Source organism: Eurypyga helias, unplaced genomic scaffold (genome assembly GCF_000690775.1).
Source record: "Eurypyga helias isolate BGI_N326 unplaced genomic scaffold, ASM69077v1 scaffold24468, whole genome shotgun sequence".
Taxonomy (NCBI): Eukaryota; Metazoa; Chordata; class Aves; order Eurypygiformes; family Eurypygidae; genus Eurypyga; species Eurypyga helias.
In genome coordinates this window covers 1,462-25,594 of record NW_010269226.1, presented here as the reverse complement: position 1 = coordinate 25,594, position 24,133 = coordinate 1,462, and the positions used below count along the sequence as shown (strand labels likewise).

The 24,133-nt window shown below is 39.9% G+C and overlaps 1 protein-coding gene across 2 annotated transcripts; it reads right to left on the bottom strand.

The window, feature by feature from the left end:
* Positions 1-12,658: 12,658 nt before the first annotated feature.
* On the bottom strand, positions 12,659-23,399 carry PIK3R1 (phosphoinositide-3-kinase, regulatory subunit 1 (alpha)). 2 transcript variants are annotated; one of them, XM_010158038.1, is made up of 10 exons: positions 23,384-23,399; positions 19,620-19,722; positions 18,852-18,950; positions 18,546-18,726; positions 18,004-18,129; positions 16,872-17,014; positions 16,418-16,594; positions 16,227-16,295; positions 13,757-13,927; positions 12,659-13,306 (listed from the first exon to the last, which is right to left on the bottom strand). In XM_010158038.1, the coding sequence occupies exons 1-10, from the start codon at positions 23,397-23,399 to the stop codon at positions 13,117-13,119; spliced, it is 1,275 nt and encodes a 424-aa protein (XP_010156340.1). In that variant the 3' UTR covers positions 12,659-13,116. The 2 variants fall into 2 exon arrangements, with proteins under 2 accessions (XP_010156340.1, XP_010156339.1); XM_010158037.1 differs by lacking the exon at positions 23,384-23,399 and adding an exon at positions 21,165-21,270.
* Between the last annotated feature and the right edge of the window lie 734 nt (positions 23,400-24,133).

The following is a 24,133-nucleotide window of genomic DNA, read 5'->3' as shown; positions in this document are numbered from 1 at the left end:
TGGGATTGCCCTGACCCATGTGCAATCAGACATTGCACTTGTAGAAGAGGAAATGTACACCTCCCTTCGGCCTTACCACTAACGAAAAACCACTTCCTGCCTTCCCACTCCCAACTATAACCACAATAAAACAGAGACAGAAAAGGTTGAACCTTCCTGATTCAGGTGACTGCCACAAGAATAATTTTTTCACCAGGCCCTGTAAATTTGTTCTCATATCAACTGTTTGTCCCATTCTGAAAGTGACTGCTAGTGACCAGGTAAACCAAGTATCAGATTAGGCTGTCAATTTGCCCTTCCTCCCTGCCCCCATCTTACTTAATTGGCAGAGAGGTGCACATGCAGAAGAACATTAAAAAAAAGAAATCTCCCCTGTAGGGATAATATTTAAACAAAGCTTATAGTTCAGATTCAGTAGACAAAGAGTTCAAGAAACTCGGGCATCTGTAGGAATAGTCAAGCTCTCTAACTGGGAAATACAAGTTCTGTTTTCCATAGCAGGTATTATTCAGGTACACTGTGTGTAGCCCAGGGTGCAGAGAGGTACACAAGGAGAACAGGTTTCTATGACACCGGTACAAAAGCACTCCACAGGAGCTGGTGGCAGCAAAATTAAATGAGATTGAAAATTTACACTTTCTCACTTACAAATGCAATATCAATGCCAGATTAATTATTGAAAAAGTTGTCAAGTAAATTACCTAGTGGACATGATCACCATTTCACTGGTTGAACAGCTTTTGAACAGGTATTCCTCAAATAGTCTCCAAAAGGGATTGTTTGAGTGAAGTTTTAATGCAACTCTTCTTCTACTGAACTTTCTTTAATTAATACCCTTGACACAGTTCTATCACCCACTCAGGATTTTTGCACTTAGATACTACTCCCATGAAAATGGTAGGAGAAAACTTTCTCCTTCTCCAGACCATGCATGTCTTCAAGGCTAGGAGATCTGAACAGTGAAATCTGTTCCGTCACAGTTGAAACTGTTGGTAAAGAATGCAGAAACCCTTTAAAAATATTTTAGCTTAGCAAGTAGGCAGGGCTAATCGCTTTAATTTAACAGTAAAAATAGTAACCTGAATGGCAGCCAAATCTATCTATAGGGGAGGAAGATAATTCTGGGGAGATTCTTGTGATGGGATTTGAGAGAGTGAACCTAAAGAGATTTTTGACACACTCAGACCCATCACGTATATTTGTCCAGTTCTAGTTCAGATGAATTTGTGCTGGGATCGGAGTAGTCTGGAGAGAAGGGGTTTGAAACAGAAGGCCCAAGGATCTTTTCTTCTTTGGAGCTTCCAATCAGTTAACAGTTCGTTATGCTGTGGTACATTTTCAGAGACATAAAATCTTCTAATACATTCATTGGCCTCTTTGTTACTGCTGTGTTCAAATGTTCATATTTCTGATCCAAAAGACTAGACAATATTGAGCTTTTCAGTAAAGATGTGCAAAACCCAAATCGAGGACCTAAAATACCAGTTCAGTCTGGTTTCTGTGTCACAGTCAGATCTGGCTGGGTTTGGTTTCCTGTTCTGTTTTTAAGTTCTATCTGTTCAAAGCAGAAGGTTTGTGATTTCCACAATTGCATGAGATGATTTCTCATGGCAGAAAAAACACCCAGACTTTGGTCCTTTAGAATCCAAAGCCAGAGTCAGATCACAGACCCGTTAGGCCTTGAAATGTGGGTATTGGTCTAAAAGTAGTTTTGATCTAAGTCTCACTTCTTGAGCTATAATACTCGGTAAAGCACCAAGAAATGAAACTTCTTAGAGAAAAAACTGTCTTTAAGGCTATACAATTACCTGCCTCAGCCTAAGCCTGCTTAGTTTTCAAGAAGCTTGAGTCTTCGTGCTGTACACAGGGAGTAAACATTGAAATAGGGATGTGAATTCAGCCTTCCCTTGTCTCTGATGAGTGCCTTAATGATCATCCCTATAATCAGTTTTCTTTATCTCAGTGAATACTTTTGTTTATATGGAGTGAAACCACCAGTGGATTGAAGCGAAGCCTGTAGTTTGGTGAGAGAAGCATTCACCTCGGATGCCTTAACTCTGACCTCTGCCACTGCTCACCAGCAACTCTCCTAGACCTCACACATGCTAAGTGACTACTAGCATGGTCACTGTTGGCTAACAGGCTGTATTAGACAGGAAATGGGGTCCTGTTTTTAATTCTGAACATTAGAAAGAATTCTGCTGAATCCACAACCCTTTTGAGGATTTAATATCAAACAAGTGAGGGTTTTTTTTTAATGAGAACTGTGCTTGCAGAACTATTCTTGATCAACTCTAGTATGTGCATGATGAGCCTTACATTCCTAGTCCCTTTCAAGGTCCATGACTAGATTAATTTCTAGGAAAGGATGGAGGATGATGACATCTTTTGCTGAGTGGGCCATTTATCTGACACGGGAATGCAGCCTTGGATTATCAAATGCATCAGCACTAGCAAATACATCAATAACTTTAAATTGATAAAGATGCTGGGCTAGAAAATTTTGCCCTTAATGATCTGCAGAGCAAAATTAAAAAGATAAGTAAATCTGAGGTTTTAGAAGACTGTGAATAGAAAAACTAGTCATTAACAATCTTGTCATGTATCTCAGCCTTGACCCTTCCCCTTGCATTCAAGTAGATCCCCCCAGGAAATTGATTCAGTGAAAATGGGTGCTTGAGAAAATATTGAAAGAAAAGCATTTTTCCAGGTCTTATGATCCCTATCCTTGTGTGGGAGCCAGTTTTCAAAGCTCCAGAGCCAGGTTTGCTTCTGAAGCTACAGACATGAATGTATAGACAGACCAGATATGAAGTATCTGCTGGGACTGATACGCACAGCTAACAAATGTTTTTCTCATGGGGAGCCCACAGTCAGCTATTTCAGGTTCAAGATGGCACAGAGCAGAGCTGACATTATAAAAAAAAAAAAAATTATCAGAAGAAACTGGTGGCCGAACTTGTGCTGATGCTTTTCATGAGCTAAAAAGCTTTCAAGATGACCGGTCAAAGAAGAAAACATTCATGTTAAACTGGGCATGGACATGCATCACTCAAGGCCTACATGTGCTTTACCAGGGGTGGGATTACTTTCTTTTGAGTTCTGAGATCAGGCATGTTCCTCAGGTGTGTCCAGGTATCATGCCACAGGGCATAAACTAGCCAGCACCTTCTTTTGCAGCCCTATTGTGACAGAAAACAACCCAAATGTGTGGGTGTGAGCAGCTTCGCCCTGCTTCAGCTGGTTCCCCTGCTAGTGGCTGAATATTAAGATTTGAGGACAGTCAGAAGAACTGTCTTTGTTTTTTGACTGGAGATTAATCCAGCAAATCTCTCTAAAAATCATAGGTACGTAGACTAAAGATGGGATGCAGTGATGGAGCTGTGGTAGACTCACCAAGCTCCAGAGAATCTTTTCTGGAAAACTCCTACAGCCGTCTGTTTCACTCACATGGTGTGGGTACTTTACTGAGGTATTGACACGGATTTCTCAGGCTCTCAACATGCTTTTCACTGATTTTATACCATTTTCAAGGGATAAATAGGTCTTAAAAATGAGGGGAGCATGGCATTTTGAAATGAGGACTACTCATTGGCACAACCTGGATAATAAGCTGAATAAGCTCTCCATTAGTCAGCTTGTCTCCAGACCGGGGTCCACGTTACTGGTTGTATTCAGCTAAGAAATGTCAGGTGAGCCCAGGTGTGCCTGTAGGTCTTGTAGTCACAGTGTCTGCAGCACAGACATGCTGAGGGAGTGTGCATTCACATTGCCAGAAGTGTTCTGAAAATAAGGGGAGGGAAACCTCTTCATTTCATTGCCAAGGCTAACCACGTTCTCCAGTGAAAGGAGCCATCTTAGAGGATGTGCTCTTCTGTATGTGACACAAAAAGGAAGATTCTCGTGAAAAAAATTTCTTTAGATGTTAATAGCAATCCCCTTCGCCTCCCCTCTGCTCCCTTCCTCTGAAAACGGCTGTTTGGATCTAGCATCACGCAGGAGCTGTGACACACAGCTGGCCAGAAAAGCGCACACGCAGACAAGGGACTTGCGCTAAGGGATACAACCGGGGTCTTGTCTCTGGCCTCACCCTGCTGGAAGCCCATGTGGCCCAGCCAGATAAGAAGCATTTTCTCCACTGGAGAGCCATGGACCAGCCATTGCTCGACTGTCCCTGCCAAGATTAGGGTGGGGAAGGGGCAGACCATGACAAGATTTCAGTTTTAGTAACACTGTTACTGGTAACGAAGATCAAGACATTTTGAAACATCAACATCATTTAACCGGTGCATTTGGACACCAGATGGCTTTTTTCTTTCTTTGTAAAATCATTTTGTTCCTCTCATCCCCTCTGAAATACTCACAGCCCTGCAGGAGAGTGGTTGTGCACATTTATTCACCTGCTAGGTCAGTCTGACTTCACCTAAGAGCATTGTTCTTTTGTCTAGAAACCTACAGTGCCTACCATAAAGAGGCACAATGCTGTGAACGCATTCTGAGGCTCTTATTCACATTTCCTGGTGAGTAAGAGGACTCCTGGTGCTCATGGGTTGTTTGACAGTCCACGGCTTTCTTGTTTACGTTGCCTGTTATCAGTAGAGCAACAGCTGTTTGCATAACAGCTTCTGCTCTTGCATCTCAAGCTTCTCCCCAGAATGTTGTTCCTGCCTTAGTTTCCCCTGGATAAGAAAGGAAGTGGTGACCAACAAACTGATCTCACTTGTAAAAAACAGCAGCATCATCTTCATCCACGGCTTTGCATCTGACCACGTGTCTGGCAACAGACCAAATTATTCTCCAAAAGACAAGTCTACAGCTTTTACATAGACAGGGCATCTGAAGGCACCGATAAGCCAGGCCTGAGGCAGTGCAAGGTTTTGCCCCGGAGCAGGCAGAGAAGCTGGCAGTCTCCTGGCATTACTGCTTATCCTCGTTCCTCTGGGTGCAGTCTAGCACTACAGCTCCAAGGAGGATATGGCCTAGCGTATTTTAGAACCTGTCTGCCACCTTCACAATTATTATGAAAGACCCCAAATCTATAAATCAACTGAACTTTTTGCCCCAAATGAGTTGCTCCTTATCATTATGCCTAAAAGCAGAAGATATTGCAACTGGTACTGGAAGGACTAAAAGTGAAGTGATGGTCAGTAGGGAAAAGACCAAGTTCATCTAACCTTAGCCATCCTAAAGTTGCACGTCTAGCATAAGCCATTTGTCTGGTTTCCCCCTGCAGTCAATGGAGTGACTCCAGAGCATGATTCACCACATCCTAAGAATAGTGCCTGAGGTAGGTGGGGTGAATCACCCTGGGGAATTGCTTGGCTCTCTGTGAAGAGAGCCTTGCCAGATAACTTTGATGACAAGCCTTTCTTTTAGGTGCTTAAAATTAGACGAGATGAATCCCACCTCAAAACATTCAAACTCACTGTCTTCCTGAAGCAGGGAAGCACTGCGTATGGCATGAGCCTGCAAAGAGCCACTGTTTTCAAGGTGCAGCCTTTACACAACAGAAGTATAATCCTGCATGGGTTTCGCAGGGAAGGTGGTAAGCAACTGGAGCAGTCTGCATCCTTGCCCAGGGGGTGCGGTGAAAGGTGCGAAGATGTTCCCTTTGCCTCTGCCCCCTGGTATGGCATGGCTGGTTCCAGCTCTGGCAGCCACTGGATTTGCATTCCTCTTGTATTTTCACTTCATGCTCTTTCAACTCCCATTCAGCCTCACAGCACCAGCTGCTAAGAGTTGCTCTACCCCCCTTTTAGATCGGTAAAGCTCATTCCCCTGGGTGTACTGTCAGGCCCGAGGGCAGACGAACGGCAGCATCTGTATGAAGCACCGCCATGGGCACTGGACACCCTGTCACACAAACCAGCCACACGGTTCCCTGCAGGAAGGTCACCACGTGTTGACTTTTGCTGCCCCTGTTTTCACCTAACACCCCACGGACAAATCTGCTGAAGTACATTGAGTGGTTGCAACATAAGAAAAAACAGAAAAGGATTAATCCAGCAACCTTCACAGAATATTTGTTTTACACCAAGCACAAGATTTGTGGAAAAAATAAAGTAAACCATGTAGGAAATAAACATTTATAGAGGAAGAAGTCCTCTCAAGTATGAATTAACTGTCTTTCTCCTCAGGCTATAGTCTTCCAATGAGGTAGGAATACCAGAAACACGACAGTGAAATCATCACCTGAATTAACTGTATTCATGTCCGGTTTTCTCGATATTGTTTGTTCAAAGACCTGAGGATGGCAGGTTTTAGATTCTCTTGTGTGCAGCCTGTTAAATTTTTCTCCTGTCAATATTTGCACATGTTTAAATCAGTGGCATAAACTCCTTTTTCAGCATGCAAAGGTAATTTCTTCATAGAGGAGAGAATGGTGCAATGAGAGGTGTCCTTGCAATGCCGTTCTGGCAGGAAACATGGCCTGGCACATCCATGGGTAAAATCCCGCTTTTTCAAAGAATTGTCAGGATGTTTCTGGTTATCTGCTTGCTCTTCAGGGGTTAAAGTGCTGGTCCCTGCAAAGATTATCTGAAGTTTGAATAGTGGCAGATCAATTGCTATCTGTTTACTCAGAAGGTCCCTATGGAGTTTCTATTTTTGGTAGTTTATGTGTTTGAGGACATAGGTCCTCAGAGGGATTAGGAAAAGAGGGACTCCAGAATCATGTCCTCAGCAGTGCTCCCACAGTTGGTGCTTTTTGATGTTTCAGAGGCAGTAGGGAAGGCCTAGTGCCTTTTGTACAGCCCACATCTGACGGGAAGCGCACCTGACCCTGCTCCACTGCACGCCGCCTTGCTTATTTTTAGCCTCATTTCCAACTAGGGACACTGGCAGGACCTCACTGTGTGTCATTTCCTCAGGTCCCACCCTCCAAACGAGGGCCCTTGTGGGGTGTTGGACCCCTTGGATAAACTTTAGGTGCATCTTAAATGTAATCCTCTCGAAATGGTCTCCCTGTGAACAAGGGCTCTTCCCTGTGGCATAAGGGAGGGCCGCCACGGACAGCAAGGGGCAGCCCACAGCCTGGGCAGGTCTGTGCCAGAGGACTCTCCTTACCGCCGCCATTTTGCACCTGGCTGTCCCGTCTCCAGGCATGGAAGTGCTCACGTTTGTCCACGCAGAGCCATCCACAGGCACACACTGCCTGCCCCCTGACTGGCCCTTTCACTCTACAGGGACCTCGGCCTGCCAAAGCCACGCAAAGCTGATCAGCGCTGGTGTATGATTTACAGCGGGCCTGGTCGGTGGGTTGAAGCTTCCCCCGGGTGGCAGGAAAGCCTCGTGCTGGGCGTGAGGTGGGATCATAGAATCATAGAATCACTAGGTTGGAAAAGACCTTAGAGATCATCCAGTCCAACCGTATCTGTCCACCACAGATGCTGGAGTCAAGTGGCTTCAATTGGAAACAAAATCCACACCAAGCGTTCCCAAGACTTTAAAACTATCCTACCCACTTGTAGATGCACAAACATAGGTTTAAGCAGTTTTTCATATTCCCTATGAAGAATGACTATCATGCCTTTGCAACAAAGCAGAGAGGAATGGAGTGGGGTGTTTGCCTGGAAAGAGTAAAAACAGACTGACATTTCTGCAAACTATTTCTCCAATCTGCCAAGCACAATTTCTATACAGCGTACGATACAGGCAAGAAATCTGCTGCTCCATACATTTCTGCAGTTTACGATCAGCCAGTCATAGCCTCTCTCAATAGCCGATGATGGACAAGGCGTGATTGATGACCTAGCTAACCTTATTTTCTTAGATGTTGAGCTATACGGCTGCAGAAGTGTTTGTGTTGCTCAGTATCAGTTCAGGGAGCAGGAACGAGATAAACTCAGTGTCTATTTAAAAGAAATTAGCTTACTAACTGATAAAAGTTGCAACAGATATGCTCATCGGAGATCTAGCCCCACTTTCTATTAAGTGGGCTAAATATATGACAGTAGCCTCAGTTTGTGTTTCTTGCATGAACCTCTAAGGGCCACTGACAACATGCCATTATTAATAATTACTTCAAGCCTGTGCTACCCAAGTACCTCAGTCTGGGCGTATTACGCGACTACTACGAGCAAAATTTGGGCAGATTTTGGAATGGACAGAATAGGAATAGGAATCTCTGCTTCTGGAGTGGCTGGCTGGCTGAGCTATCCAGAGGACCTTTCCTAGGGCAAGATCGTGGACAGGCTCGAAGAAATCAGGTACCACATACCAATAATGAAGGAAAGAAAACAATGCTCAGCATTGGTCTTGCCCAATCCTCCCTCTTCTTCATTCTCATGCTGGTTTTCACAATTAGACATATCCATGAAGCTGGTAAATAGCTTCTAGCTACAAAGGCTGACAGGCTGGCTTTGTGGAAATCAGTGACAAAATCACACCCATTTCAGAAAAATGAGAACTTCGTCTGCTGTGTAAATGGCAGATCACTGATCATAAGTACTGTTTTTTGCAAGAGTATGAGATGATAGAATTGTCATTTTGGCACTGTTTGACACGAGAATATTTTGGAGCTACTCAACTACCCTATTCAGTTCAATACATAGGAAGGCTGTGACTGAGCTGAAATTAATTTTTCCCCAGTTTTCCCTAATAGTATGAGCATTTGGGTCTCAATTTTGAAGTAGGCCACATATAGACAAGAAGTCTCAGCCAAGAATGCTGGTACATAGACATCTCAACGCTTACTGAAGCCTCCACAACTGAAATGCAGTTTCAAAACAACCTTTATTCTGCTTGAAGACTTATTACAATTTTTAAAGCAACTTAAAAACAAGACACAGCTCCATCAACTCTATAGCTTAAACAAAACTTCAAGGAGGCATGTTTTCGTTGTTGCCTTGTAAAGGCAATTTACAACCCACTTTACCCTCCACCTCCTCAAAGACCATTTTAAAACAAAGTAACCTTAACGTTTTAAAGACATTTAACAGAACAGAGCTTTATTTTCAAAAACAAGAATTAAAAAAAAAAAAAGTAGCAGCATCTTGGGCAGCTAATGCAGTCTCATTAGGACAAGTGCAATGTAATGTTACCAACTCCCACAGTCCAGCTTAGTCTTCACCTGCAGTAAATACAACATGATCCTACATAAAACGTTGCATTTTGGAACCTTGTCCCATGGGAGGCATTGTGCTTTGAGCTGCCCATTTCTGAAGTGACCCTGAATAAAAAAATAGTATCAGGATTCACTTTCCCAACTTAATACCATGCATAGCAAAAGCACTGTGTGAAAATCGGCAGAAGTTTTCCCCATTAGAAGCATCTGAATGTTTTCCCAAGCATTATTATTTCATTGCCAATTACAAGACAAAGCCATTTCTTCACTACAGAACAGTTGACACCAATAGAAAATTTGAAGATTTGGTTTTACAGATTGATTGACATGATTTCTTAGATAACCAAACCATACAGACAAGCTCTTTTTTTTAATTTTTTTTTTTTTTTTTTAAAAAAGGAAAGAAAATACCCAACAACACAGAAACTCAGTTTTCTAACTGCATTTGGAAACATGCTGCACCCACAAAGGTCTAGTGTGCATGTGTGTGTGTCTTTAAACAAAGTTAATATCACTTACTGAATTCAGCAAAATGATCATGTTCGGTGAAAATGCACCTATACTGTGATCTATTAATACATAAACACAGCAAGTCTGCACACATATGCACAGATACACATCCCCAAACTTGCAAATTCAAATTGCAAATCAGAAACTCCTAATTTTGCTTGTGGGTTTTGTTTCCCTGTGTTATGCCTCATACCTTTCAAAGGCCTTGTGAAAGTGCTGCTGCAGTACAGCATAACTCAGGGATTTAAAATAAAACAAAAAATGCACCAAACCAAAGCAACGTAACAAAACAAATCCCAACCTTGAATCATATTAGATGAAAAAATTATGTGTCATTTGAAATACAGAAAAGCACCATGTTTCTTCAGTTATATCCCCGTGGTTTTTTTCTGTATGTATTCGTCTGAGATCAAATCAAAACTGGAGTGAACAATATGGTACGTTAAGGACAAACAACTCTGCAGTGAACAGGGCCTTCGGCAGGACACAGCTCTGTGCGTTAAGGAGGGAGGGCAATGCAGAGGCCACACAATACGTAAGTACCAAAGAAAACCCACTCATGCCAATTTGAGGGCATAAGCGATCCTTGCGAATTGCACAGACCCTATATGCAGGCAGAACTTCCCCGTAGGAAGCCCTAATCACTCACCCTCACAACATAGTGCTTATTTCTCATTGTTGCTTGTGCAAGAAAAGCAAGTGCCAAATTTGCACACACACTGGTTTTTTTCCTTCTCTGCTACAACCACCGATGAAGAGAAGTTGTACAGCATGACAGGAACAAACGATATCCATTACTGGGCTGGGCATGCTAAGGATATTGCCCACTGACATAGCAGAGGTTTTCTTAATAGGAAGAAAATCAGATCCAAATGCCTTAACTACGATAAAATTCCTTGACAAATGCTACGTGAAACATCAATTCAGATTACATATATTTTCCTTATAGAGAAAAAAAATACAATTTTACTCTTAAAATATTTAACATTCAAAAATTAATATGTGTCCAAAGAGTATCTTGGATTGCTACAAGTGTTAAATGGTTGTATACTGAACTAATTTGTAACTTCAAGCCCAGTAGTATAACTGGCATGCTAGAGTAACTGTTGGTGCTTTTCATAGTAAAAACCAGTTATTAGTAAACCAAATTTACATGGTCCTACAGGCCTGAAAAAGAGTGTGTTATGAAGAAGGGAAGGAATGAAGACTAAACTTCTATTCAGAAAAAATACTCAGAATGATTTTTTTAAGTGGTGACTATCCCTAAACATTAATGTTGGTTGAATCTTGTTTCCTGATATAAATTCTAGTAAGAAAATACATCTATAGGAATGCAAAGACAACCCACCAAAAAAAAAAAGAGCACAAAATAAAAATAAATCAAAAGCCTTACAGCCTCAGAAATGAAGGAATAATGTAAAATGAAAACATAATATAAAAACAACTGGAGACCGGCAAACTTGTTATTTCCAACAGCTTAATAAGCACTGCATACTCCGAATTAAAACACATGTATCTCTAAAACAGAGCTATTATGAGGGAACGCCATAGGTCTTACTCTTCTGCCTGTGTGTGAAACTCTCTTTAATAGTAATGGGTCTTGCCTTTGCACCTTGGGGAAGAATAATTTCATATGTTCACTTACTCAAAACTTTTCCAAGATTTCTCAGAACTTCATTACTTTATCCATTTGCAATGTGTGAATTTCTTCAATGGTCAGGACTATAAATAACCACTGCAAACCACCCACACTGAATTATCCCAGAAATCTTAGAAAGTTTGCTCTAGTGGTATTCAGGTATTTGTTTCTTTTAACTAAACCCTAATTCTGTAAAGTCTCTGGTGCCCAAAATTATAGAAGTGTTCACTTTGATACTGCCTCAGCCTACAAACTTACAAAAATAAACACAAAAATGTTAAATATGATAACCTAATCAGTTTAAAAACAGACACTTTCCAGTCTTAATTAGCTCTATGTTGTATCCAAACGTTCTCAGTAAAGGTGGGAGAGGTTTTTTTCACAATACTAATACAAAAAACAATCCTAGGCAACAGATTAGAGAAGCTTCCTTCATATGAAATGAAAATACCTTTATATACTGACAAAAATTCTGCCACAGTAGGTCAAGAAGTCATTTATTTACTATAAAGAGTGGATTCATTCTGAAATCCAAACTATCCCCAGTAGATAAATTTCACCTGTTTTATCTGCAATCACTATCAGAGGATACACAATTTTTTGTGTTCCAAATACAAAGACAATCATGATAGAAGTTCAAAATGCTCCAAGAAGCAAACATAGCATGGTACCGTATTCTAAAGATATCTCTGAAACAATATTGTTGGACTCAGTGATATTCTGTAATGTTCATATACTTTTTTATTGAATAAAGCAGCTTTGAAGCTTATCAGGCACTGCCCAACAAAATATTTAGTCAAAAAAAAATTATGAACTTTCAAAATTTTGAGCTAGTAGCTCAATATTCTATACAAAGAAAATTGCAAAATATTTCATAGTTTAAGTTCTGAAACCAACTCTTTCTGGCTTCCTGTACATTAAAAAAAACAAAAAAACAAAAACCAACAACAAAATGAGTAACAAAAAATGATCATCAGGAACAATATTCTTAGGCAAAAGAAAGAAAGAAAAAAGAAGACAATGAAACATGAAAGAAAAACAAGCTTAACCTGTAGATATGCTCAAGAGAAGACTACAGCCTAAAGAAAATTCAGTATTGCATAGCACAGTCTAGGAATTCAGCTTTCAGCAAACAGAACAGGGAAAAGAAAAGCAGTTTGGTATTGATAGTTTCCATCAATGATAGTTAGTCATCCAATACTATGTACATTATTATATACTGTATGCCATTGAAAGTCCTGTTTTCTTCAGCCTTAAATATATTCTTAAAACAGGATTTTTAAATGTCTAAACAAAACACTTCCTGGCACTTTGCTATGACAATTACTCTGAACAACGTACTGTTACTGAAGTCCTTTTAAAGTGTCCCTTAGAAACGAAAGTGCCATTCTGCTACATATCATTCACTAGAAACCAAAAAATCCACAATGCTGTATGTCTGGATCCACTGAGTGCAGCAACACCAAATCCAAGCCAGGTCCTGACCATGGAATCCCAATAACCAAATGACAAAGACCGCTTACACCTTGTATATGGAGAATCCAAAGTTCTAGCTGGTAAAGCTTCAGAAGTGGTCGTAAACAAGCACCATGGTTAAAGGCCTCTATGTCCCTGCAGGGAAATCGGGTTAGGATTTCTCTCTCTTGTGTTTTTCTTTCAATTTAAAAAAAAAAGAAAAAAAAAAAGCACTTCAGATTAGAAACATACGTTCACAGCTTAATGCTGTGATTTCTCCCACTGCAGTTGCGAAGGAAAGCTCTAGTCCCATCTGAAGACAGACAGCTTTAATACTGCAGCTCAAATTCTTGAGTAAGGCTGAGAGGAGCCTTCTCTCTCCAGAGGCCTCAATGTTGTCAGATCTTTTCTTTAGAAAAACACCAAACAACCCAGGGTATTAAGGTCTTCATCGCCTCTGCTGTGCATATACTGGGTAGGCTAGTGTGACATTGAGAGAGTCATTGTGCTGCACAAGTGATGTGTGTTGATAATGTAGCACCAGTTCTTTGAGCGAGTTGTACAAGTTATATGGCTCTGCAAATCCATACCCAGTAGGTGTTTTGTTTATCACACAGTGCTTTACTTCTCCATCCACCCTAAAGAAGGAAAAAAAGCAACCAGTTTTTAGTCTGTTGGTACAGTAAACTTAAGCTAGAAAATAAGGTATTGGAAATAAAACTTAAGATGCTAGTCACTACACAAATTCCTGTCTTCTGTGGCGGGATAATGGTAACAGCCTAATCTTAATCCAAATTCCCAGACATTGCGCTAGCTTAGGAGGGAGGACATAGGCAGGATTTAGCAGCTGCACATAAAGAGTGCATCCATGCTTTGGTTTCCCTTCCTCTGTGTGAGGCTCATCTGTGGGAGTGGCACAGCCCTGAGCTGTGTAGGAAATGGAGCAGCAATAAGAGTGGCCTCAGGACTTGCTGGTCTGCTTCCAAGCCCAAAGGTCCAACGGGATCCATGCATATGCAAACATCTACCCTGGGTCAAGGTAGGTGACTCAAATGTTGGTTACATCATTCACAAATCAGGATACATACACAACAGAGCAGGCATAGCAGCCTTGTTTGCTGCTCTCTCGAACAAGGAATGTTCCATCTCGCTTTCCCCGCAGCAGATTTTCAGCTTGGCTTCTATTGATATTTCCCACATTCCATGTTCTCTCATCATGATGGGGCAAGTCCTCATCATCTTCTACCATAGAGTATTGGCTGTTGAAATAGGACAAAACGTCTTTGTGAAACAAATGGCAGAGCAAAATCCATTAAAAGTAGTCCTCATTTCATATTACTTGGAAAAAAAAATATATGTATCAGTGGTTAAGTAGGATGCCTCCCTGGTAAAACTAGGGATGTAAATCACATAATACTGCACTGTTTAAACCACTGTATAAAAATAAAATATAAGTTCTGGTTCCTGTTTCTTTTAAAAACACTCATGTAAATCTGAGGACGGATGTGAAAGGATGCTGCGCTATCTCTCAGAATCTGCTGCGAGCACTTCAGCACTTCTACCGTTGCTCACTGTTTTGGTAAATAGCAAGCCCAACAAAATCAATACCCTCTGAGTCAGCTTCATTTCCAAAGATCAGAACACTTGGTCTGCAGTGAAAAATCATGCAATGTATCAACTACAGCTGCTGCTTGGGAAAGCTATGAGCAGTGGTACAGGTAGAGAGATTAATTATTTATAGGAGAGATGGCTTTGTGGAAAGGGTGGAAGGGTAGAGTGCTCTCTCTCCTTATAACCAGGTGATGAGAAAAGCATGTAACATAGGGCCTTCTCTACCAAAACAGCCACCAACTATAAAGCTGATTCAGAGTTATAGAGAACCCTCCGAGCTGAAGCCCACCACAAAAGGTCTCTGGTTCAGCTGTGTGTACACCACTTCGATATTCTGCAGTTCCAGAGCTCCTCACTAACTCAGCAGCATGCACTGGTGGGCCCTGCCTCTCCTGCTCAGATTGCAATCAGCCTGCACTTGGCTAATATATTTATTCTCTCTGTAAAATGTTTTTAATCAGTTTTTCTTGGTCTAAGAAAACATGACTTCTCACTCATCCACAGTTCTGCCTTTGAAGATTCTCAAGGTAGCCTACTGAAACCAGCAATCTCACACAGAATCCAATTTTTCAGAAAGAGGAAGGGTTTTGTTGTTTCAGATGACACTCACTCTAGGTCCTTCACCTCAATGTACTCCTTTGTCCTATATGATATTCAAATGCATTCAGCAGTGGCTTTATTTTCAACCAGCACCTAGAGAAAGTGATTCCTGTTTTTCCTGATGCTTATTATTCTGATTTTTTTTTTTGCATTACAACTGTTTTTTCTAAAGTCATATTCTGAAAGTTTTATTTTTCAGCAGAAACGTGAGCATTTACCAGACTCACTGGCAAGAAGAGTCACAGAGTAAGAGAAAAGGAAGATTTTCTTTAAACAGTTTCACTTACTGTTTTGATGCTACATCAAAACTATAGCCTGGCATTGTTTCTTCACTACCATTTAAGTGATGGGAGTACTACTGGAAACAGGTGCCTATATACCCTCCATCCTAACATCTTTGAGCTGTGCTAAGACTGAGTGAACAACGTGGCTTTAAAACCTTTCTGCCATTTTTAGACCCTGCTTCTACCAGTGCAGCCACAGAAGAGGTGCACAATTTCCAGTATAACGCTAGGAGACTCAATAAACCAAGCCAGATTAAAATAGATGTGGACAAGGCTAGAATGTCTACTGCTTTTGCTGTATGTTCAGCCAGGCAGTGTGAAAGGCATGCACAGGAAACTACATAGGCAGAAAATGTTGCTACGAATATTACTCAAGACAACTTTGGTTTTCTGTTTGTTCACTCTTCACTGTTACTACACTTTTGATATTATTTTGTGGCTTGATCTTGTTTAAATTTGGTCTACATTCACACCACTGCCTTTTTCTCAGGACTGAAGTGAAATGTATTCTTTAGCCAAGCTCCTGTCAGAACCTATAGTAAACTGAATTGGTGAAATGACAGAACACTATCCTGCTATTTTCGAGAAAAATTAACCGGACCACAAAACTGCCATTATATATCAGCATATATAATTATATAATCTCCAATAGCAACGTGACAAACTGATGTGGATACCACTACATGGGCAGGCTTTGTGCTACCCTGCCTAAGTGACCTTCTGAACAGTTTATCCATCCATACGGTATCTCTGTAAGAGAATAACCCCTTATGAACTTCATTTTGCTGGTAAGAATAAATTGCTTTTATTCTTACTGGCAAAGAAGTGCTTTGGCACAGTAACTTGGTCACTTACTTCTCTGAGTAACAGAGAGCAGGAGGCGTGACAGAGTCCTGTCTAATACCTGCATGATGCAGGCTGCCATGTGTTAACAGTGTGCATTGTTACTGGAGAACTAGGCTTGAGATTTCCTCTGAGTGGTCCGGGAATTAAACATGCTTTATCTCACTCTTGCGTAAGTCGATTTGAAATATCAGAAATATTTAAATCTTTTAATACTCACTCTTCTGTATTTTCATTCCCAAGCCATTCATTTAGCTTCTTTTGCCGAACTCCTTTTTGAGTCAGCCACCTGGACAATAAATGGAAATAAAATTAGTTGTTAGTCACAGGGGTTGGATACCAATTAAAAAAAACCCCAAAAACCAAAAACAACTTAAAAAAGGTATTTTGTTAATTCATAATGATACTCACATCAAGTACTGATCTCTTGTCTTCCTCAGCTGTATGAGGTCTGGCTTAATGCTGTTCATACGTTTGTCTATCTCCCTGTATTCAGCTGCTTGCTTCTTTAAATCCTCTTCTAATCTACGCCTGCTGTCCACAATTTCACTTATTCGAGACTTCAGTTTTTCATAGTTGTGCATAATTCTGAATGGAATAATGTGGTAGGTTACACCCTGATGACGTCTTATTCATAACATTATAATCTGCTACTTACCAGTGTAAACACTTAAGAGAACAGATTATTTCTCTAGACACAGCTATACATTTTTTGCAAGTTCACATCTCCCCCATTTAAGGCTTGCTTTGCTTAAAACTGAACTTTAAACTTGCCATTTTGCTTTAGTTTCAGGCAGATCTATATATGGCATTGTTTCTTGCTTCAAAATCATACAATTTGAAATGCAAATATACAAATACTGACCTTTGTATTTCTTTCTCGTTTCCTTCCCGTTTAAATTTTTCAATGTATTCCTTACTGTATCTTTCTTGCGTCTGGCACTGCTCTTCAAATATTTTAATTGTTTCATTAAATGCCTCAATAGCTGTTTTTTTCATTTGAATTTCCTGAAAATACATAATTGTTATCACAGTTGTTGTCAAAAAGAGGGGATGATTTATTGGCTTGTACCACAGAAACACTTCACTATATTGTTAACAGAAGACTTCACTATCCCTTTAGCAGAAGACATTCTGTCTGCAAAGCCTTGTAACGAAGAGCGAACTGGCCTGTGCAAAAGGCTACCATGATGAGGCTTTCCAAGAAAGAAAAACTGCTAGACAAAGAGCTAGCTGCAAAGTTTGTTTTGCATAAATAACTTTAATTAGTGATGATAAGAGCCTTATGGCAATGCACTTGGCCCTTCATACCAACTACTGTGCTTAGAGGCACATCTGGCTTTCTGAAATAAAAGCCTAAGGCATTGGCCTGGACAGGTCTCAAGAGGCCATCTAGTCCTACGTAGCTAGTTGACAGCGAAGTCTTTTAAGTCATTAGTTAAGTTGCCTGCACTTCTCCACCTTTCTTCAATTATTTTGTCCTATTTCCTGCACATTTTAAGAAACAGTCTTGATTCTGGGTCTGTAAAACAGAACTAATTCACTGGCACTTCAAGACTTGGCTAATAATTAAGCTGAAAGAAGGACAGAGCTTTTTCATTCCTGCACTGTATCTATACATGTCATCTCTCTACCCTCCATACATGAAACCAGACCCTTCAGAAACTAGTAATAAAATACAATGCTTCTCTGCAAACGTGTCTTGAAAACTGTAACTTAGCTTGATGAGGTCAGTATGCAGAAGATAGTTCTGTGCTTGTTTTGGATGTCAGACTTGGTCACAGGGTGGGTTAGGTTACAGGTGGTGACTTCAAACATGAGTAAGCGATTCTACTATACTGAGCAAGCACATCGGATATTTTTCCTCTTTTGGGCAATAGTAGTGGTGGTGGAAGGGAGGGGGAGGAGGATGGAAGATCGCAGTATGCATTTACAATACCGTTTCTCTGAATCTACAGAAATCTTCCATTCTCCCTTTGGTTTCAAATCTAGCTCACCTGAGATGTTCTTGTGTAGTCTTCATAGAGTCTGTCATACTCTCGGCTTTTTTCTTGGAACTGGGTATTATATTCATGTAATTTCTTTCCCACTGCTTCAATGCTATCCTCTTTTACAACTTGATCCTGGAAATGACCAGAAGGAAAGATACTCCATAAAGAAACAATCATATTGCACAGATTTTCAGGATAAAACTGCTCAAAATTGCCTAGATAGTTCTGTGGCAAATATGACTCCTCATTCATCAATATGGAGACACACTAAACGCATAATATGGAAATGAGAAACTAATGAGGTATTTAAAAATAAATAAGGGTATTTATTAACGTAACTTTATTTCTGAATAATGCATTTGCAGTATTTAAAGTTTAAATTATTTATATGCAAACTGCAGAGTTGGTTTTAAACAAAATCATCCATTTTTATACGCACTTTAGTTTTTCAAATATTAACAGAGCTGAAGTTCTTAATGATAAATGACTCCCCACTCTGCAGCATTTCTCTGTATTTAAGTGAAACCGAGGAAAATAGACCAAATTACCTGCTGGTACTTAGATACCGGGTACAGTAATTTTACATCCAGTTTAGGATTATACTGGGCTAGAGATTCATTCCGGTAGTGGTTTATTAGCTCGACCACAGAGTTGAAAGTTAATGGGTCAGAAAAGCCGTATTTTCCATCTCGATGAAATATTTTGATTAGTTTGTTATTTCCTCCTTTCCTGCAAATAAAGTTCGTTGAAAAGTTAAGCGTACTTCAAGTACTATTTCCTAAAAAACACTGGATTTAAAATGCAGCATTGTATTTCACTGTCAAGTACTATAGACCTAGCCTAACTAATCTCACCTTAGCGTAAGCGTGTAGTCCCCATGCATTTTGGTCGAAGCATCTCGCACCAAAAAGGTACCATCAGCAGTGTCTCGAAGCTTCTCATTTACTTCTTCTCTAAAATGAAAGCAAAAGTAACCCATCATTTCAGTTACTTCTTACTCATTTATCCTCTCGCTCGGCTCAAAATTTTTCTGTTTTAAAGTAAGTGTTTTTTATAAGTCTCTTGATATCTTCATTAATAAATACAGTTATTTAATAGCTTATTTAATTTTGCTGGAGAACAACTGTGACACACAAATGGTATATCCTATGTTCTCTCACTGCTGGACAAAATTACATTAATGCAAAGGTCTTTCTGCTTGTTCATACAAGCCTGAACAATTGGAGCAGCCATTGCTGGTCTAATGTACCTATATATAGTACAGTTAAAAATGTTCCTAATACATTGGCACTTGTTAGTCTGGCTTGCTAACTATTGTGCCTACAGTTGAGGTTCGGGATGAAAGACAAGAAGAAAATACTTATTTCTTGGTGCTGTCCTTTCGTACTAGCATTTCATACAGCTGTCTTAAAGTAACAAAACAATCATTTCACATTCTAACTGACTGCCAGTAACTTTTTAGTCATGTTTGGAATAAAACCAACAGTAATACGTTTGTGTTGGAAAATATCCTATAAATGGCTCTTATAACTGTTTTTTCTACACTTAAGCATAAAACATACACACAGCATAGCGGGAACATACAGTGAAACGTAAGAAATACATGTCTTGAGGTGATTTACCTTGAGATATCTCCCCAGTACCATTCAGCATCTTGCAATGACATGTTGTTATTCATGCCGTTGTTAGTTACAGTATTAGGTTTTGGTGGCTTAGGAGGCAGAGCTGCAAATGAAAGGGAAAAAAAAAGTTAATTGTAACTCACTGAAAACCTGACCATACATTCCTTGGAATTACACATTATTACATGAATGAGAAAAAGAAAAAAGAATAGTTACTCAATAGTTTACCGTCACTAATAATCTTTAAAAGACATTACAGGAATGAAGATATTTTACTGAAAACAATATAATCCAAAAAGAAAGATGTCCTGTTTCAAAAAAGTATGTTACTCTTGTAATAATGTATTTTAAGCAAAATATAACACCGTATTTATTTCCTCACCCTGTGAAGAAAGCATTTAAAAAAAAAATCAGTTTTTCTTTACCTTCTTCCACTATCTTCAGGTGAATACAAATAATAAAACATGTAAAATTTCTTTTCCCCCCACCCCCTCCTCCTGTGTAATGATCCTAGAGGAATGCTGCTGCTTCTTATCTAGCAGCTGAGAAATAAAAGATGCAAACCCACAGCAATACTGTATATTTTAAGAAGTGGGTTTCTGTGATCCTCAGCATTCTGTGCAATGATTTGCCAAAAAAAAAAAAAAAGAAACCAACCCACCACAAAAAAAAAACCCAACCCAACAACCCACACTTTAAGAAACCCATCTGTGACCCAAATATCCCTTGTGTTAATCTTAGTATTCTACACAATAAATTGTGTTCCAAATGCCAGGACTGATTAAAAACCACATCCCCCTTCTCTCAATGTCAAAGCTGCATACATATACCATTGGGTGCCTGAGAAGATACTGCAGCACTCCAGACTTAGTAGCAAGGGGGACTACATTGGATTCGGGATTAAAAGGGGAAAAAAAAAAAAAAAAAAAAAAAATCAACCCAGCTCTTTTAGTTCTCCAGTAAGTATATCACTCCTTACGAACGTCCCTTCCTTATGCATGATGACTGGCTACAAACGACGATATTTTTAAAGTTGCAAAGAATATCAAGACAGCATAGAATCTTTGTATGATATGAAAAAAGTGACACAGTATCAGGTAATCAATATTGCTAGGTTTTAAAACCTGTTTTTCCTCAAACAATCAAAAACAATGATTTGTAATCATTGTTTCAGGAAATAAGTGTTATTACAGCATCTCCTTTTAATCACAATTTGGAACAGAGAGCAAAAATAATAATAAAAGAAATAGAACACTTATAATAGCAGAACTAGAACCACATCTGACAGAATAAAATCAAACCAGAAACAGGTCAGTTCAGTAAAAATTCAGTTAAAGAAGCAGACAGGTATTTCTACAGGTTCTGATTGTAATTACTATAACCATGCACTAAACCACAATTTAATTCTAATTTATTAAAAAAAAGGAATAAACTATTTGTATCAATGACAAAGTAAAGAAATCCTGCATATCCACTAAGACTTTTCCAGCAGCTATTTAAAGACCAAAATGAATTAAGTCTTCCATAATAAGACTGCAGTTTTACCTGGTGGATCCATTTCTATGTAAAACATCAAGTCTGAGCCACAATTTATATCTGCCTTAGGATATTCTATATCCAGTTCTTCCATATTCCAAACAGTATTGTACATTTGTATGAGTTTCACTGAGTAAGCTCAGATACAAGAAAAGAGTCAGGCTCTCTTTGTAATGGTGTCTTGGAATTCATTTTAAAACCTATAAGGGGCTGCACTGTAACCTATTACATCATAATCCTCAGCCAATCATGTCAAAATAATGTCACCAGACCACTCCTGTTTCATCATTTTGTTCTACATTAATCTTAAAACAATTTCACTTTCGGAAAGAATCTACATTTAGCAGAACTGCAATATAAACCTGGTATTACAAACAAAAGGAGTGAGTGGACTCTCCTCGCCTGCTGTCCCGGCTCGTTTTCCTGACTTTGCAACATGGTACAGTCCAATCCTGGCAGGATGACAAAAGGCTGATATGCTGCAGCACGTAGCTCTTACACACACGCGCACACAACGCTCGCACACTCACACACAGGGCAGCTCCCTTCAGAAGTAGGTCGGTCACAGCTCAGTTGCATTCTCCTGCTTGGATGCCTGAAGTTTACCATTCAAAAAGCTTTAAAAGGCTGCTGGACCTACTGTACATATTAAGGATGCAGAAGGCAAGATAGCACGACACTCGTGTGTGTGTATCCATTACACCCCTATTTTACACATATATACACACACAGAGAAATATCTACCTCCACATAATGATATACAGATTGTTTTTAAACTGTGCAGTTTTCTATTATTTTAGTGGACACACAGGTCTGATATACTTCGCATTATTATGTAAAACGTGCTTACTCCTGAGAGGTCTTCTGCCCGTTATCATTTTGTAGTAAAATACAATTCCAATCGATCTAGATTAACTCATTTTGAAATCCAAAAACCAAACACTGTAATCTTAGATTCAGCAGACTTGCCAAAACCGTGGAAGAAAGTAAAAACTGAGCAAGACCTTGAAACATGATTTTGCTGAACATAAAAAGCCAGTCTGTCAGGATACAACAAGATTTAGTCTGCCTTTTCACACTGTTTCTCTACCCTGTTCTCATTGAGATATTTATCAAGTTAATTGTTTTTAAAAGCAAGAGTCCCTTGTCAGTGTCTTCTTCCTTACTCGACTTTATATCATCAGTATCCTCCTACCATTTAGAAATATTCCTTCCTAACACAGCCTGCCCCCCCTCGTCCCCCAGTCACCGGCCGTAACTCTCTCAGACCTCTTGGAAGAAACAGGCACAGAACACACTATTAATTCCAGAGCAGAACGCTATGTAAAGCAACGTGAACGCTGTACACTCGCTATAATCTATGGGGGCAGAAAACCAGATACCAAAAATAACCACAACAAGGAGTAGCTGTAGCAACTATCTGTGCCTGCATCATAAGAAATCCTGGTGTGGCTGAAATGGGCTTTAGCTCACAAATACTCATTAAAAAAAAAATTAAAGCAATTTACATCCTTCCCAAGTATTTCACACATATCTACCCCCCTCTGTGCCGCTCAGCAGCTTGCCCCTTTTAGACGGGCATTAACACACAGGAACATGTCTGGAGTACCAACAACCACAAAGAAATGCATGCTAGTTTGCTTTATATGTTAACAAGCTTAAATTCATTCTGAAGTAGACTCTCCCCCCTCCCTGTTTAGGTAGACATGCTCCAAAGATTCTTTCCATTTCCAAAATGAAACAGGATACTTAAAATCATCCCGGACACAAGTCCAAACACAGAACTTCGGAGGTTTAGCCCACCTGCTACCCGAACAGTTGAGTTGCCAAAGTAATTATTTAGATTAGGTTATAAAGATTTCCTACAAAGACCACGCTGCTGTATTTAGGTCTCATGTGGGATCAGTACGATTTTTTTATTCTACTGAGTAAAGGTTTCCAGGAAAAATTACTTCTCCAGGGTTTCACTGGTGGCCAAATTCTGGACTGCCCACACTTGTATAATCAGGTTAGTGCTCGGCTCGGACTAGCCTAGCTTGCAGGCAAGAAAAGACAGCAGGCAGACAGGTGCGCCCTTATTCCCTGTATAACCTGGAGAGCTACTGAGGTACTTGACTTTCCTTCACCTATCTGAAGACCACGAAAGCTCTACCCGGTAATCAGTTATAGCACAATACTTTCACGAGGTGATGAAGACCACACACACAGAAATTAAAAATGTTACTTACTTTGTAAATTATGCATCACAAATGCTTGCCCTTGTAATACAGCCTGAAAATACAATCCAATAACCTGAAAAATGAACTGGTTTCCTCGTATAAAAATCTTGCTTAAAAACGCCTCGAAAACTCCTTTTACTAGGAAGCTTCCGTGAAGCAATGAAGAAGAAAAAAAAAAATTGCAAGAAAGAGATTGCTCTGCTTTCCAACCAACGTTCCATAAAAGTCCCTAAAAAAGCTGTAACATGCAACAAGAATATCCAAGCTTTGTCTCTCTTCTTAACTGCCTAAGGCTCTGTGCTGTGCAGAAGGTATCCACTTACTGTGGTTCATCATTAAAAAGTGAACCTCACTTTAGTACTGTAAAAAAAAAAAAAAAGAAACCACCACCCTCAGTAGGTTGCACTTCTCTCAGATAAAGATCTCAGTTTCATGATTAACCTGGGCAGGTTCAAATATTTGCTGAGCCAGGGATTTCAGGTGGGGGAGGGGGAGCCAGATTCAAAGTAAAAGTTGTCATCAGCTAACAAGTGGCCAATGCAGGGCTAACTTTCTCATTTTAGCCAAGTAAATGAGAAGACCATTGTGAGAGGCCTTAAAATAGTCTCTGTCACTGGCTACCGAGTGCAGTATTAAAGTCGAGAAAACACCATGAACAGGCAAGCACAGGAAGTGGCTAACTTACTGCAGAAAAAAAAACCCACAATCAAAATCTTGCTTAAAAAGATCTGCACCTCTCAGAGCAGCCATGTGCAAGCA

Bases quoted from the DNA above. Each gene is read 5' to 3' on its own strand.
- PIK3R1 (XM_010158037.1), bottom strand. From the start codon at position 21,270: ATGTACAATACTGTTTGGAATATGGAAGAACTGGATATAGAATATCCT. The intron at 19,723-21,164 runs GTAAAACTGCAG...TTTCATTTGCAG, and splicing joins CATAGAAATGGATCCACCAG to CTCTGCCTCCTAAGCCACCA. The intron at 18,130-18,545 runs GTAATTTGGTCT...GGTCATTTCCAG, and splicing joins CGGTATCTAAGTACCAGCAG to GATCAAGTTGTAAAAGAGGA.